General features: G+C 36.1%; 1 protein-coding gene across 1 annotated transcript in view; it reads left to right on the top strand.

Moving 5' to 3' along the window:
* ACTR2 (actin related protein 2) overlaps positions 1-16628 on the top strand; it is a 30297-nt gene extending 13669 nt beyond the window's left edge. The window contains exons 4-9 of the mRNA XM_039343048.1: positions 3854-3926; positions 4980-5116; positions 6544-6693; positions 12205-12350; positions 13710-13842; positions 15253-16628. Coding sequence (XP_039198982.1) covers positions 3854-3926; positions 4980-5116; positions 6544-6693; positions 12205-12350; positions 13710-13842; positions 15253-15423 — 810 coding nt within the window. The 3' untranslated portion in view covers positions 15424-16628. The remainder of the gene's footprint in view (positions 1-3853; positions 3927-4979; positions 5117-6543; positions 6694-12204; positions 12351-13709; positions 13843-15252) is intronic.
* Positions 16629-16828: the final 200 nt, after the last annotated feature.

A 16828-nucleotide genomic window follows, 5' to 3' on the forward strand; every position in this document is an offset into this window, starting at 1 on the left:
TTGTACTCCTGCATCAATACTCAGGCTGCTACATTTTGTGCCATCTTTTAAACACTTTATGAATGCACCTCTTATATTAGTGGAGCAAGAAACAAAAAATGGCTGCTGAATCCTTGATCTATTTATGGCCCAATTTGTCCTTGCCTGATGTTATAATATCTCATTTACAAATTGGAATTGTGTCATAATATATTGTATATGTGGTGTAAACCATTTTATTAAAGAACAGTTTTGGTGGGAATACATAAAACTGACTGAATTCTCAGAATTTAAATAAATTTAAAAACTGCTTAAAGATATACAGTATCTCTCCTCCTCTGTTTATATCCCACCTATCCTTCAAGAGCTCAAGTGGTTTACATGGGAATTCATTTTCATTTTGTTCCCCTAGCAATCCTATTCTAACAAGTTGATCACTTCACTACTCTGTCTGTTTCTCCAGAAGAAGACTGTAGAGTTATATCATTAGCTTGAGTAGCTCTGCATTAATTTTATCAGGAAAGTGATAAATGAAAATGGATCTTGCATCCATTCTTTTTTTTTTCCCCTTGAGCAGATCTAAAATAGCAGTGCCAGACAAACTAGACATAATTCAGTATCCTCTCTGTAGTGACCCAAGATACTGTAGCGAAACCTAGACAAAGATTTAAAGCAAGGGTTCCTAAATTTTTAATACTGCAATCTCTTAACATGATAAATGAATTTGTGTGACACTCCTTCATGAATAAAACTAAATGATAAATAAACATTAAAACTGCCCTAGTTGACAGATGGATGCATATATAGGCTTAGCCATCCTCCACACTCAAGTTAACTTATAGGCTTGCCTAGACAAAGCAAGAACAACTTCTGAGAGTGCTCTTGCTTTGCCTAAAGAAATAGTTGTAAATATATTTTGCATACCAAACTGGGTTCCATACTACAATTTACAAAATCCTGGATTAAAATGTTGAACATGGCTGAGGAAATTGCAGTTCAAGTCCACTCTCAGGTATGAAAACTTACTGGGTGACTTTAGGTTAGTCGTTCATTTTCTCTGCTCAGTATCATTCCTCATGTAAGCTGCCTTCAATTCATGCAGGAAAGGTGGGTTATAAAGCTAGCAAATTAAAACAAATATTTATAAATGAATGATTTAGTGGAACTAATATATTCCATTTTGAATCCACTGAGAATGTTAAAATCTTGTATGAAGTACTAAGAAGCTTATATGGAGTCTCTGTTCATCCTGAAAATAACTTCCAATAAAACCATCTGCCACAACTTTAGCAATCTGCAATTGTGACAGTTTTCCACAGAACTCTATGTGAGTGTGTGTATAATATATACACATTTTTGCTCCCTTATACATATTAACAGTCTTTCAATCACAGCCTGATTCTTATTAGCACTTTTCTAAGTAAAATAACATTAATTTATGACATAAATCTCACAGGGTTTGGTACTCTCTCCTTTCTTGTTTAACATTTACATGAAGCTGTTGGGTGAGATCATCCATCACCGTGGATTGCAGTATCATCAATATGCTGGTGATATTCAGCTCTACACATCTACACAAAGTTACCATTGTACTGTTTACTTCATTGGATCTTTTTCCTGTGTTCAATCTGGTCCCATTGTATAAAGTTTTCAAAAAGTTTTAAGTTTTGTTAAGTTCTGTTAAGTTTTCAGAATGTGGTAGAGCCCACACATTGGTTCTACTAGGAGTGAGTACCTTAGCCAGTGTTGGGATTCAGCCAGTTCGCACCACTTCGGTAGAACCGGTAGCTAATTTTTTGTTGCCCAGGCTCAGAATAGACTTCTGGAAGCGGCATCCACATAGAGCGGTTGTTCACATATTTGAATCCCACCACTGACCTTAGCTGTGACTTCTGTGAATATTTATGATGAGTTTTGTATGCTTTTGTCTTAACTTTGTAAGCTAAGAGACAGGCACCATATGAATTAGAATAATAAATAAATTAGAATATTAAAGAAATATATTTATTTCTATGACTCTAACTGATAAATGTACCATATCATCTTGTTACGTTATTGAATAATTTTAATATTTGCATTAGATTATTTACTAATTTTAATTAAAAGGCAAATACGTGTATAGTCCATTACACTACAACTCTTAGTTAGCGTTGGCTGTAACTTTCATATTTAAACAGTAAACACTTTGAAACATGTATAGTCCATTACACTACAAACTCTTAGCATTGGCTGTAAACAGCAAACACTTTGAAACATGTATAGTCCATTACACTACAAACTAAACAGGGAGGTATCCAAAATTTTCTTGGTAGTCGAGCTATGTGTGCATGTGAGTGCACACTGGCCCACCGCTCATGCAAGTTGAGTCGCGCTTGCACACACACACCGGCCCACCACTCGCACAGCCCGGATCTCCTCTCTCCCCCCCCCAGCCAGGCCGCTAAACCGCAAAAGTAGGGGACTGCTGTTCTAGACAATAAATGGAGGACTTAATTCATAATAACAATTACTAAACATTTTAATTGCTCCTTGTTTTTTTCCTAGATGATCAGATTTCACCTACAGGTAGTCCTTGACTTACAACCATTTTTTAGTGACTGTTCAAAGTTACAACAGCCCTGAAATAAGTGACTTATGACCATTTTTCACACCTATGGCAATTGCAGCATCCCTGTGGTCACGTGATTAAAATTCGGACATTTGGCAAATGGCCTGTATTTATGACTATTGCAGTGACCTGGGGTCATGTGATCACCTTTTGTGACTGTCTGACATGCAAAGTCAATGTTAAGCCAGATTTACTTAACAATCATGTACTAACTTAACAGCTGTAATGATTCACTTTCAAGAAAGATGGAAAATGGGGTAAAACTCATTCAACAACTAATCTTGCTTAGCAATAGAAATTTTGGGCTCAATTGTGGCTATAAGTCCAGGACTACCTATATCAGTGGCTCTCAACCTTTTTAATGCCGCGACCCCCACCCCCAACTGGTTGTAAGTCGAGGACTACTCAACCGGTCATAAGTCGAGGACTATTCAACTGGTGCAGCACCGTTTGCAGAATGGGACTTTTGGCGGGCTCAGCAGGGCAGAGACAGCCTGGACAATTCCTATTGGCTTTTGAAAGCCAATAGAATTAGACTCTATTCAAGAGAGTCTATTCTATTGGCTTTCAAAAGCCAATAGAATAAAAGGGAGTAGCACAGCTAAGGAAAAGGGGGAAAAAAATGGTGAACTGCGTTGTTTGGCGACCCCCGTGAAATGGTCGTTCGACCCCAAATGGGGTCCTGACCCACAGGTTGAGAACCACTGACCTATATTGCCAACAAGGTTGATAATTTTTTAACAATAGCCATAATGTGTAAAAATCATCTGGTGCTTCCCTTATGCTATTATTGCTTGAGGATTTTTTGCATCATTTTATTATATTGTTAATTTATACTGCTGTTTTATATCAGATGTATTTTTATATTATCTTTTAAATATTTTAAAATATTGGTAATGGACCGTAAATAAACAAAAACATAATAGGTCTATTTTGGGCAAAATAAAATTTTAGATTATATTTTACTCAATAGTAGTTTTGGCACAGTGAAAAGTAAATGAGGAAGAGAATGGCAGAAACTATTTAAGGAAGTTTTTACTTTTCTGTTTGAGTAATAAAACTCACTTCCTGCGAAACTAGGTATTAATTCATATTGCACTTCTCAGACACAATTATTATGCTTTTTCTTATGTTGCTTTTAGGAAAAGAGAATTTACACAGCAACTTATGTTCCATATTGTTTAGGAAATACTTGTAATCATCTTCCACATTTCATAGCTATGTAATTTTCAGTTTTGCAGACAAAAGGCATTTTTTATCTTTCAGGTGATGTTTGAAACATACCAGTTTTCTGGGGTTTATGTAGCCATTCAAGCAGTTCTTACTCTATATGCACAAGGTGAGAATAAGTTTTACTTTGAATTATATGTTCATAAAGAAGTATATTTGAACCAAATCCAAATTACAAAAATTCCTTAAACTAGACAGCCTTTTTGATAGTATTTTTGTCTAAGGATATTATTTTGCTTAATAAATTTAAAGTGTAAATCCAAATGCATTATTGTATAAATTCATCTGTGTTTTTTTAATTACTTCATTATTATTTTAGTTGCTGTTTTTATTGTTTCTGCTGTTATAATTTTTGTTTTTATGAGTATTTGAAGTTATTGGGCTGTTTTAAGCTATACTTTGTAAAATATTAAGATCTATATATGTAAATAGAAAGTATCTGAAAAATATTTTAGCATTGTGCTTTGTTCCACAGAAGGGAACAAAGTGCAGCAGAGTGAGAAAACACATTAGAACAATAAGGTAGTAAACTCAGAACCAGGTGGTATTACATGCTTAAAAGCTTAAGCAAATAAAAATCTAGTTTAAAAAAACCTTTCCTTTCTAGTTTAGTCTACTATAAACAGAACATTTTTCTTGTCTGGACTGAATTTGATTTTACTGCCTTGCATCCATTTTATTACTGATTCCGAACATTAATTCATCATTTCCACCTGAATCTAACAAGAACTATAGCTCAGTCCAATTAATGTTCTATTGGCATCTTGCAGATGTTAACACTGAAGCCTGAGAGACAAAATAACATCTCAAGTATTTTTAGGAAAAACAACAGCTGCACATTATAATGTTCTGTATGGAAAAACATTGTGAACATACCGCTTTTTAGAATTGGTCGTGCCAGTAGAAATGGCACCTGTGAAATAAAGTATCCTGTATTACAGATGATTTTTTTCCCAGCAGAATGTTGTAACTAACATACTTTCATAGCTAAAATACCATTAATAATTCTAAGAAAATTATCTGTCACTTTCAGCAAACCTAAGTGATCAGTGTGGAAGACCAGGGTAGTATATGTTTGAAATCAGATTGAAATGGTCTCGTGAGGGTTTTTGTTTTTCTTATTTTTCTTTTGTTTAATTTTTTGTTTGCTATTTTTCTTCAGGTTTGCTAACTGGTGTTGTTGTGGATTCTGGAGATGGTGTTACTCACATCTGTCCAGTCTATGAAGGCTTTTCTCTTCCTCATCTCACCAGGAGACTGGATATTGCTGGTAGAGATATTACCAGATATCTCATCAAAGTAAGTTGGAGTTGTTAAATTTGAAAAAAAAAATATTACCAGTTTTAATAGGTCTTCAGCTCTTTTTTTTCACAAGCTTAGAATGGGGAAGATCAGAAAACCACCCAATGGGATATTTGTAGGAAAAGTGTAATATTATTCCAAAGGAAGGAATGAGCACTGAGCATTTATTCAGAATACTATAACGGTGGCGAACCTATGGCACGGATGCCAGAGGTGGCACTCAGAGCCCTCTCTGTGGGCACGCGCACTGTCAACCCAATCCTAGGCCTTCAGCTGGGTTTTATAAAACCTTTTCGCTTTAGGCCTCTGCTGTGTGCAAAAAAAAAAAAAAAAGGTTCAATCAATCAATCAATTTCAACTTCTTGCAGGAAAAAAAAAGATCTCGCAAAGTTGGAATTGATTTATTGAACTTTTTAGTCCCACCCAGTCTTCCGTTACCACCACAGCCACACCCACCCAATGGCCACACCTACCCGGCACTTGACGATGCATAAGTGGGTTTTGGGTTGCACTTTGGGCACTCAGTCTCTAAAAGGTTCGCCATCACTGTACTAGAACATGTTTACTTATCTAAGGCTTGCTGAATTCCAAGCTACTCTTGCTATTTTGAAGTGATTTATGGCAATATTTTCATTATGTAAATGAAAAATTGTCTTACAAAATAGTGTAGCATCAATGAAGAAATAAATTATTTCCACGCTTAAGAGGTTTTAGCCATGATAATCTATTCAAGAAACAGTACTTTTATTATCGGTAAAAGCTGGGGTTTGGGTATCACTAGATTTTTAGAGCAAGGCCTCCTTGCATTGTCTTGAGCAGAGGTCCCCAACCCCCAGTCCATGGACCAGCACCAGGCCGTAGCATGCCAGCAACTGGGCCGCACAAACAAGCAAAGCCCCATCCGTGGGATGAAGGCAGCACACAAAACCACACCCCCATGAACCTCTCCATGGAACCGGTCGCTGGTGCCCAAAAAGTTGGGGATCCTTGGTCTTGAGGATCCAGTTGTCTGTTGCAGGAGGCATTTATTATTTGTTTGTTTGCTTATCTGAAGAGAAGGCATTCACAGAGATACATGTGAGGTCCCAATCATTTTGGGTTTTAAAACTGGGTCAAGCAAATAAGTTGTGATAAATGCACCTTATGTGCAAGAAAGAGTCTAGGGATACTTTTCAAGAACAGGGGTATATCTGTATATTGAAGTATTGGGTAGATCAGCTTGCATGTTTTCTGTTAATGGCTGATGAAAAACTCAAGTAATAGGTTTGAGTTCAAAATAAAATATGAGCAGCTATCAATCAAGATGCAATGTATCTTTGTCATTTTTGCTATAAATGCTAAAATTTATCACTTTTGCTATAAAAAGGTCTCAACCTGAAAGCCTTATTTCAGGTTTGCCATTAACTGTCTTACTTCTGTACTAGCTACTTTTACTACGTGGATATGCCTTCAATCATTCTGCTGATTTTGAGACTGTTCGCATGATTAAAGAAAAGCTCTGCTATGTAGGTTACAATATTGAACAGGAGCAGAAATTGGCCTTAGAAACTACTGTGTTAGTTGAGTCCTACACGGTGAGTAACTCTGTGCATTTGCAATTTTCCATTATAATACAAAAGTAGACAGCCTGTTATTTTTCAACTCTAATAAACCCTAGTTGATATGGCAAAGGATTACATGGATGAGTACTTTAAGACATCTGTAGCCCCTGTTAAAACAGTTCAGACATTAATGGTCTTTTAAGAATAAGCAGAATAATGGTACAAAAGATCATACAAAAACTGGAGATTTTTGGAAAGCTTCTTTAGACAAAAATGAAAAAAAAACAAGTCCAAAAATTGGTTGAGATGATTCAGCTACTAAGTTTACCATCCAGAATTGCCCTCAAACTAGACATTATAAGTTGAATGTTATCAATGGTAATTGGAATTATTGGTATCAGGCTATACCAGTGTTCAGAAAGATAACGTTTGTTCTCCCATTCTTATTAAATTTGCTTTAATGGATAGCAAATACAAAAATATGAATGTGTTGTTTGTTTGTTTCCTTTCTACCCTTTAACATTAATCGGATTGGCTACATCATGGTATGATAGCTATGGCCATGCTCAATTAAATTTTATTAGTTTTAATATATATTTTTACTTTATTGAAAAATTATAGGTAGTTGCTAGTAATGAGAGGTAATTACTGCTTTAGGAAAGCAAATACCTACATAAAGCAGTCATTGTCCATCATTACTAGCAACCAGTATATTTTAAATAATAATAATAACAACAATAACACGATGATGATGATGATAGTAGTAATAGTAGTTGTAGTATTAGTAGTAGTAGTTCTTTAGTAGAATTATAGAATTGAAAAGGAATTGCTAGTCATCTAGTCCAATCCTCTGTCCAGAGCAAGAATTCTCATCTCCAACAATGTCTCTACAACCTCCAACAATGAAGCACCCACAACTACAGAAAGCAGGATGTCGTGATGCTTAATAGTTCTCATGGTCAAGAAATTCTTCCTTATGTCAAGTTTAGACCTCCCTAAAGCTTCCATCCATTGGTTCTTGCTCTACACTCAACACTTATATTCTAAGCTGCCCAGTATCACTATATTAGTGAGATGGGTAGCATAGAAATCCAATAAATAATATAGTTAGAAAGTGTATTTATGGAGAATAAATCCACTCTTCTTCCTTGTGGTAGCCCTTCAAATATTTAAAAACTGCTATCATGATACCTTTGCTTTCTCTTCTTTAGGCTAAAAGGTACCCAGTCTTTTTAAAGGTTCTTCATAAAATTGAACTTCCAGACTCCTTAGCATCTTACACATTCCTTTTTCCTGTTTTTCGGTGTCTTTGTGTAGAGTGTTTCATGGTTTCAACACTATATTTCTGTTGATGCAGCACATTGCTGGTTAATGCTTAACTTGTGGTCTGTCAAGATGCACATTGTTCTTTCAAATATTATTGCTAAGCCACTTATCTTGTACCTGCACCTGCTTTTCTTGTCCAATCTCTTAAGATCTGTTTAAATCTTGAGTCTGTTTTCTATAGTGTTACCAATTCCTCCTCATCCCTTGGAGGCATAGGCAAATTTTTATCCTCTCCTCCAAGTCATTTATGAAAATTTTGGACACCACCAAGCTCAGGACAGAATCCTCAGGTACACCACAGGATGAACAGACAGGTGAATTAATTAGTTTAAAGCAATTATATAGCCGTCAATATACAGTGTGCCATAAATCTAATATATCTTTGTTCACCTTACCAATCAGTAACAAATACACAGGAGCAGCTAACCAATATGGCTCATAAAACAACCTAACACAATTTTTTAGGGAACATCTTATTTTTAAAATAGTACAGAAGGCCAGCCTGTCTGGGACTGACCCATACTTGGTCTGTAAAAGGTTCACCATCACTGCCCTAGATATTGAGACCAGACAAACTGACTGGTCTATAGTTTCCTGGGCCCACTTTTTTTGCTTTTTTTAGAGATAGAAACAAGAGTAGTTCTTCTCCTGTCTCCTGGCACTTCCCCTATACTCCAGTATTTTTCAAAGATTATATTCAGTGGTTCTGAGGTTGCATCCTCCAGTTCCTTTATTATGATGCAAGATTTTGTGGAGTGGATTTATTGCATTTTATAAGAATGTAAGAACAGTCATGTTGGGTCAAACCAAGCCAATCTTAACCTAGCTTTTTGTTTTTCAAATTTCTCAGTGAACCAGGTACTCCTAAGATGTTTTTAGGAAAGAATTAGAGATGTACCCTGTACTGTCATTATTCCTGTGCACCTGCTCTTTGGAAGCATGTTGTCTCCAATCGAGAATAATCTGTCCTTAATGAATGTATCCAATCCACTTAAATCCTTCTACAGAAAGTGCACAAAACCAAGGATGAAAACCCTCTTGAATGAATTTGGGTTAATATAAAAGAAGAAAGGAATGATATAACCACAGGTGTATACTGCAGGCCACCCAACCAAGCAGATGAAATAGATGAACCTTTTGCTAATCAGTTAGCTAAGGTGCGCAGGAAGCAGGAATAGATACTAATGGGGAATTTTAATTACCCTGATATCAAATGGAAGACAAACTCTGCAGCAACTGGGGAGAGCAAACAGGTTCCTGATGAGCCTAGCTGACAACTTTTACATCCAAAAGATAAAGGAGAGAATTGGAGGTTCAGCTACACTAGACTAAATTCTCACTAATAATAGGAATGAAATGATAAAAGGGGTTGAAGTTGTGGAAACTTTAGGAGAGACTAACTATGTCCTACTGGAATTCAATATATGCCGGCACAAGTAATTGAACAAAATCAAACTAGTGGCTTAGAATTTTAGAAAGCTGACTTCAACACACTAAGAGTTTAGGAAGAATTCCATGGATGGAAATCCTAAAAGGGAAACAGTTCAAGATGATTAGGAAACTCTGAAATGAGATTATAAAAGCTCAATCACAGAAAAAGGAAAACAAAAGACACCAGACAAAATTGGGTTGGATTGCATGAAGAACTTTGACTAACTGAGAAATAATGACAAGCATAAAAAAATGGAAAGAGGAATATATAACTAAAACAGAATATCAGCAAATAGCCTGAATCAGCAAGGATGGAAACCAGGAAAGCTAAGGCTCAGAAAGAATTAAGACTTGCAACAATTACAAAAATATTTTTTTAAAGTTTCTTTTTTATGAGAAACAAGAAAAAAAAATAAAGGAAATGATTAGTCCGCTAATGGGAGAAGATAGCAAGGAGATGACGGTAGCAGGGAGAAAGCAGAACTGTTTAATTCATTCTTTGTATCTGTCTTCACGCAAAAGAAAAAAAATACTTCAACTTATCAGAAGCAACACTGTAGGAGATAGAACAGGAATGCAAGTCAAAATAGGCAAAGCATTGGTAAGAGAACATCTATCCACTCTAGATGAATTTAGATCTTCAGGTCCAGATGGATTGAATCCCAGGGTTCTGAAAGAGCTGGCAGACATGAGCTCAGAAACACTGAACAAAATCTTCAATTGTTCCTGGAGCATGGGGGACCTACCAGAGGACTGGAACAGAGTTGATGTGGTTCCAATCTTCAAAAAGGGGGGAAAGGTGGATTTAAGAAACTATACATCAATTAGCCTGACAATGGTATCTGAGAAAATCCTGTAAAAGATAATCAAATAGCGAATTTGTGAGCACCTAGAAACAAGCATGGTGATTACTAGAAGCCAGTATGGATCTGTTAAAAACAGATCATACTTATTGCCTTCTTTGACACAGTGAAAGATTATTAAAGAAAAATCCAATGTAGAACAAAGGAAAGATTTCCTGACAGAACAATCAGTGGAATGGCTTGCCTCCAGAAATTGAAGGTGCTCCATCCCTGGAGGTTTTTAAGAGAAGATTGGATAACCATTTTTCCAGAATGGTATAAGGTCTAGACTAGAAGATCTCCAAGGTCTCTTCCAACCTTGATGTTCTGTGTTCTAAATTAATGGTCCTAATCACATTTTATAATTTCTTAGGTTAACTTTATGCTGTGTGAAGAAGTTCTTCCCTTTGTCTTTCTTAAGTCTTCTGGTCAGCTTCTCTAGCACCAGAGATGGAGAATCCATCAATGGGTTAGCTCTGTCTTCCTGCCCATTAGACCAAGTCAGCCAAACTTGCCATTCCTGTCTTGGGGTAAGCCACTCCCAGTCTTGACTTGGTCTTCAGCACAGACGGACGTGACAAGTTTGGCTCCTGGTCTAAGGCAGGTAGTAGAGACTAATATATTGGTGGATTCTGTTTCTCTCACACCACAGTTATTCCAACAGCGCTGGGATCAGCGCTGTGTGAAATAGTCTGTGGAAGGCTTGGGGAGGTGATCTTTTCCTCTCCTGGACCTGGAGTTATTGCTGAGACTTCAGCTCCCTCCCAAGAGAAAACCCTCTTCAGCTTTTCAGCGCTGGAACCAGCACTGAAGCCGGAGCCTATCCGGACCTCCTGGGGGATGGGGATTCCCCCTAGTTCTACCACCAAATTGAGGAGCCGGCTGGACTCCAGGGGGGGTGGAGATTCCGTCTCCGTTCATTACTTAATCGAGGAGAGTCGGCTGGGCTCCAGGGGTGTGGAGATTCATTCTCTGTCCTAATCACATCTTACAATTTCTTAGGTTAACTTTATGCTATGTGAAGTTCTTCCCTTTGTCTTTCTTAAGTCTTCTGGTCAGCTTCTCTCCATATTCACATTCTCTATATTGTGTGCAGTTTAACACAGCTCAGTTATGTCCCCATTTGATTGCATTTTAATCTAAAGAGTACCAAACTTTATACCCTTTTCTAGAAGAGAAGGAGGTTTTTGAGCCTCCTGTTAATTTTGTCCATCGTCTTCTGTACTTTTTCCAGCTATGTATATAAAATATATAGATAAGGAAGCCTTATCTATATGTTCGGTATAGTGGTTAACTTATCAGGCTGGAGACTAAGGGACAATGACTTGTAGCCCTGCCTTAGGCTCAAAGGCATCTGTGTGATCTTGGGCCAGCCATGCACTTTCAGCTCTAGGAAGCAGGCAATGGCAAACCACTTTTATAACGTATACAGAGAATATATATGTATGTTTGCAAGTTGGAAATAAGTGAAATAGCACCAAGAGTGAGAATGACTTTTGACAGTGACAATTAATACTACAGAGGGCAGGGCAGATATCTTGCATAAGTTATTTGTTAATGTGTGTTTTTTTTTTAAATGAACTAGTCTAAGATTTGATTATATAAATCGGTAAAGAAAAGACTGAAGTCGGAAATATTCTTTTTTTCTTCAACTTTTAAAATTTTATTAGCAAACAAGAAGAGGTTCCAGTAATGAAAGATGTATTTTTGTTTTAATTGTTATTAAACATTTTTAATGTTTTCTTTAAAAAATAGATGTGGCATTTATAACTGTTTATAAAACTATTTATAACTATTTATAAAAATAGTTATGGCATTGTAGCAAAGGAAGCATGGTCCAAGTTATACAGCTAGTAAGAGAAATTTCCCCAGCAAGCTTTTGATCTAGTTTAGTCTAGGAGAAATAGTGATAACAGGTCTATTTCAGACTGTCTCTATTTTACAGCTCCCAGATGGCAGAATTATTAAAGTTGGAGGGGAGCGATTTGAGGCACCTGAGGCCCTGTTCCAGCCTCACTTAATCAATGTGGAAGGAGTTGGTGTTGCTGAGCTGCTGTTCAACACCATCCAAGCTGCTGATATTGATACCAGGTATGAGTTGGATGTTGGTAGTTCTTATACTATATTACAGGTTTTTTTAAAAAAACACACACGCACAGGAACCATTTCATGGGAGAAAAGACATGTCCTGATTTTTAGCTTTACTTGGATGTGGAAATTCTTTGAAAAGAAAAATGTTCACAGATTATAAGAAAATAATAATAACTTTATTTTCATTGTATGTGTATACATATACTGTACACATACAACGAAATTTACATGACACCCAAAGACCAGGTCCCACACACATAATCCCCAAACACACTCCCACCCATCACAATTCCCCACCCCTAAAACCGCTCAAACATCCACCCAACAGACCAAGTAATACTGTCCAACAGTTCACTGATGGTGGCCCTTTAGTTCATTATTAAGTGCAATTATAGCTCTGGGATAAAAACTATTCAGAAAACGTGTGGTCCGAGTTTTAAATGTTCTATATCTTCTGCCAGAAGGCAACTGTCCAAAGAGATTGTAAGCAGGATGGGAAGAGTCTCTGAGAATGTTATGCAACTTCCTCAAACAGCGAGATTTGAAGATGTTGTCCAGGGCTGGTAGCTGGAATCCGATAATATTCTGGGCAGTTTTAATAATTCTCTGTAGAGCTTTTTTGTCCGCTACAGAGCTGCTCCCATACCATGCAAGAATGATAATATGTGTGGTATTTGTCATTGTTACAGGGAGGATATTGAAATGGAGAGGATGTGGCTATTATAGCATTTGCATGCTTATTAGTGGATTATCTTTCTTTTTGTGGAAGCTCAATATTTGATTTAACTAGTGAGGTGGAAGTGCTTTCTGCTAAAGCTGAAGGAGGTAGGTAGGTCTGGGAGCAAAAGGCAGTGCAAGCCACAGATATTTGAGCAGTAGCCTTGTGAAAATAAATCTGTCAACCATAAGTGTGACATGCTAGGAGCCAGAATAACACCCAGCCTTACAATCCAGGTCAATCCTGGAACCAGATTAATTTCTCTAGCAAGTTAAAACAACAGAGATGAATAGTGAGCATAGATATCAGTCGATACCAACTGCAGGAACCCTGCAGTCAAAGCCCATATTGTCTGTTAAAACTGAGGTCCATTAAATTGAGGGTTTACTGTATATGTACTGCATGCCGAGTATGTTAAAGGCCCCAGTGCTTGACTACATTAACATTCATGGTAATAGTTTTATTCAATAGCCATATATATTTCTATTGTTTTTATGATGTATACCACCCAGTATCACCCATATCACTTGTTGATATGGGGAGGGGGTGTGTGATACAGAAATCAAATAAATTAAATAACTATACTATATATACCTTGATGTACCGGAATTTATACAAAAATCTTGATGTTCTGTCTCTAGATCTGAATTTTATAAGCACATTGTATTATCTGGGGGTTCCACAATGTACCCTGGCCTACCATCTCGCCTAGAACGTGAACTGAAGCAGCTTTATCTGGAACGAGTTCTGAAAGGTGATGTGGAAAAACTTTCAGTAAGTACTCTCCCATCAGATAATTATTGGTTACAACATACACAAGGTGGTCACTAGAGGGAGCAAGATGGTCACTAATATAGCAGACAGCCTGAATTAAGTTTGTGAGTTTTGAATAAGTTAGTTTTGAATAGAGATTATTAAAATTCCACACCAGATAATTATGTACTGTTAACTACTTTGGATTATACTAGATTTTGAAGATGACTTAATATGATCTTTAAATGCAACCACTTTATTAGAACTAGGTTTATTCTTTTCATAGCATCATTTGACATTTTTATGAATCTTTTAACAGTTCATAGGACAGAATTGTGTGTCTTAAAATAACATTTCAATTTATTAACATCAATATTTTCCCTGTTGCCTTTAGGGACTGATCAGAACATAAGCATGTTTCATTTTAGAAGGAACTTATTTGTTATAATATTCTATAACTTATAAAATCTACACAGTTAAAAAATACCTATCATTTTACTTGCCATAACTTAGGCAGTATACTTTTACTTTATAGGACCTACTTTCATTTCTTTATTAGAACCTTTCATAGTTCCAGCCTTCTCACAGTTACTGAAGGAAATTGGAACCTTTTGCCTTTTGCACCCACAAATTGTGACATAAGGGATTGTTTTATTTAAAGAATAATTCCTGGGAAGAAGTGCATGTGTGTGTATGTATCCAAAAGATATAGATAGATGTAGATGTAGATATGGAAATGGATATATTTTGATCTATGTCCTTAATGTATTAAAACTTTAGATGAGATCCAGTTGTGGTCCATAACTGGGGAAACGGCAACCATCAAAGGAACAGATATCTTGCCCTTTCAATTCCCCACTTTTGTTCCATGGGGTTGTGGAATCATCAGGAGTAGATTGGTGTTACAGAGGGAACAAAGGATAGAAAATCCTGTTACATATAGAAGTCAGCTTGCACAACTTTACATTGTTCACTTTACCTTAAAGAGAACATTTTATCAAAAATCACTCAAGTAGAGTGGAATATTGATTTTAAAAAACCTCCAAGTAATTTATATAGTAATAAAAGAATATTCCAGTATTTATTTATTTACATGGTTTAATATGTAGTGGACTTAATAGGTCCATTATATTTGTGTTAGAAGAACGTGCATATCGAGTGCACATTGATCCAAGCGAATAAAAGTGGAAACAGCTTGAAACTCCACTTTGTCCCATAGCACTTAAACTATTTTGTTATTATAGTTCTGTAGTTTAACAATATTCTCTAAACTAAGGATCTTATATAAATGTTTTTTAATTAACATTTAAGAGCATACACTCATTACCCACTTACCCAAAAAGTATTTTAAAGCTATCATCATCGCCATTATACTTTGGAAATTTTGTCCCGCAAACTTCAGTAATATGGAGTATCTTTTTTTCTTGTAAGAAATTTAAGATTCGAATTGAAGATCCACCTCGTCGAAAGCACATGGTGTTCCTAGGTGGTGCAGTTCTTGCAGACATCATGAAGGACAAAGACAACTTCTGGATGACCAGACAAGAATATCAAGAGAAGGGAGTGCGTGTGCTTGAGAAACTTGGTGTGACTGTTCGATAAATTCAGAGGCTTTTCCCCATCACTGCTTTGTTGTTGTCATTCCTTTATTACCAATCGTTGGAAGTCATTCAGCTACACGAAATGGAAAGGCCTGTTACTATCCTTAGACTCAAAGGCTAGGTTTTGTTCTGCTCCTTTTTGTTAGATATTTGATAATGTGTCTATATTTAACTACTTAATTGGACCACTTCTTTGCAAACAAAACAAGAGAAAGACCAGCCTACTTACTGCATTGTTTCCTTCCCAGTATGCAGTTGGATAATTCCAATAAGCTTTTTTCCTTTGCTTTATTGCTGTAATGCCATCAGCTTTTGTCCATAAGCTCATCATGGATCAAATATTTTTATTAGTATAAGGACTCAAGAAAACAGTAGTTCTTGACTATCATGTGATTGTAATGATTTATTTTTGATTCTTCTGCCTTCATCCTTATTTGCTGTTTAGTGACATTATTTCTTACATAGGAATTCTGAAATTAAATCAAACTACCAACATCCTTTTTTAAAAAAAAAAATAATTATCCCAGAATATTTTTAGGCTTAAGTACCATGATAAGTGGCTAGGACCAGATGAATCAGGCAGTACAAGTTAAGAAAAAATTCAATGTTATTCCTTTAAAAAGCCTTTAATTTGCTTGGCTGTTGCTACAAATTAGTTACCCAAACCTCTTGCATTTTTCTCTTGGAAGTGTATTTTCCTACCCTGGGCAGTAAGAAATCTTTTTGTATTCTTGAATACATATTATTAGATTCTTCTCCGCTCCCTTGTTGTTTTGGTACCATTTCTTCTTTCTTTGCTATTGGGCATAAAGGGTTGTATTTTTTTTAAATGGGCAACATTAGAATGTCATCTGGGACTGGATTTCCTGGATATTATCTATTATAAGTAATATGTTTTTAAAAAAAGTCTGTAAACTTGAATTATTGGTACATTACAAAAAAATTGAATTGTATTAAATTTTGAACACAGTAAAAAAAGCAGTGCCAAGTAATTCTTGTAAAAAAAAGGTATATGACTGTTAAATGTTACTTAAAATCATCCACATATTTATATATGGAAATGTCCGTAGGTTATTAAAAAAAGAATCTTGAATTTGTGGCAGATGTGTGTGGGGAAAAAAATCTCAATGTAGGCATTTTGTTTGTCTGGTAAATATTCAGCTCAATCTTGACTGGGAAGAAGAGAAATAAAGCAAGTATATGAAATATTGTGTCATTTCAGGCAAACATATCACAGAAAAATTACAGTGACTGTTATTACCCAATGATTTGAGATCTGTCGGAAAACAAGAAAGAAAGTTATTTCTCATAAAGCATTTCCTGGTCAATATATGATCCTTTCAACCATGTATGCCTATAAAACACAAGCCTCTAAACATTTGGCTGGAGTAACTTCAGGCAGCATA

Source organism: Crotalus tigris, unplaced genomic scaffold (genome assembly GCF_016545835.1).
Source record: "Crotalus tigris isolate CLP2741 ecotype Arizona unplaced genomic scaffold, ASM1654583v1 scf7180000017831.1706817, whole genome shotgun sequence".
Lineage (NCBI taxonomy): Eukaryota > Metazoa > Chordata > Lepidosauria > Squamata > Viperidae > Crotalus > Crotalus tigris.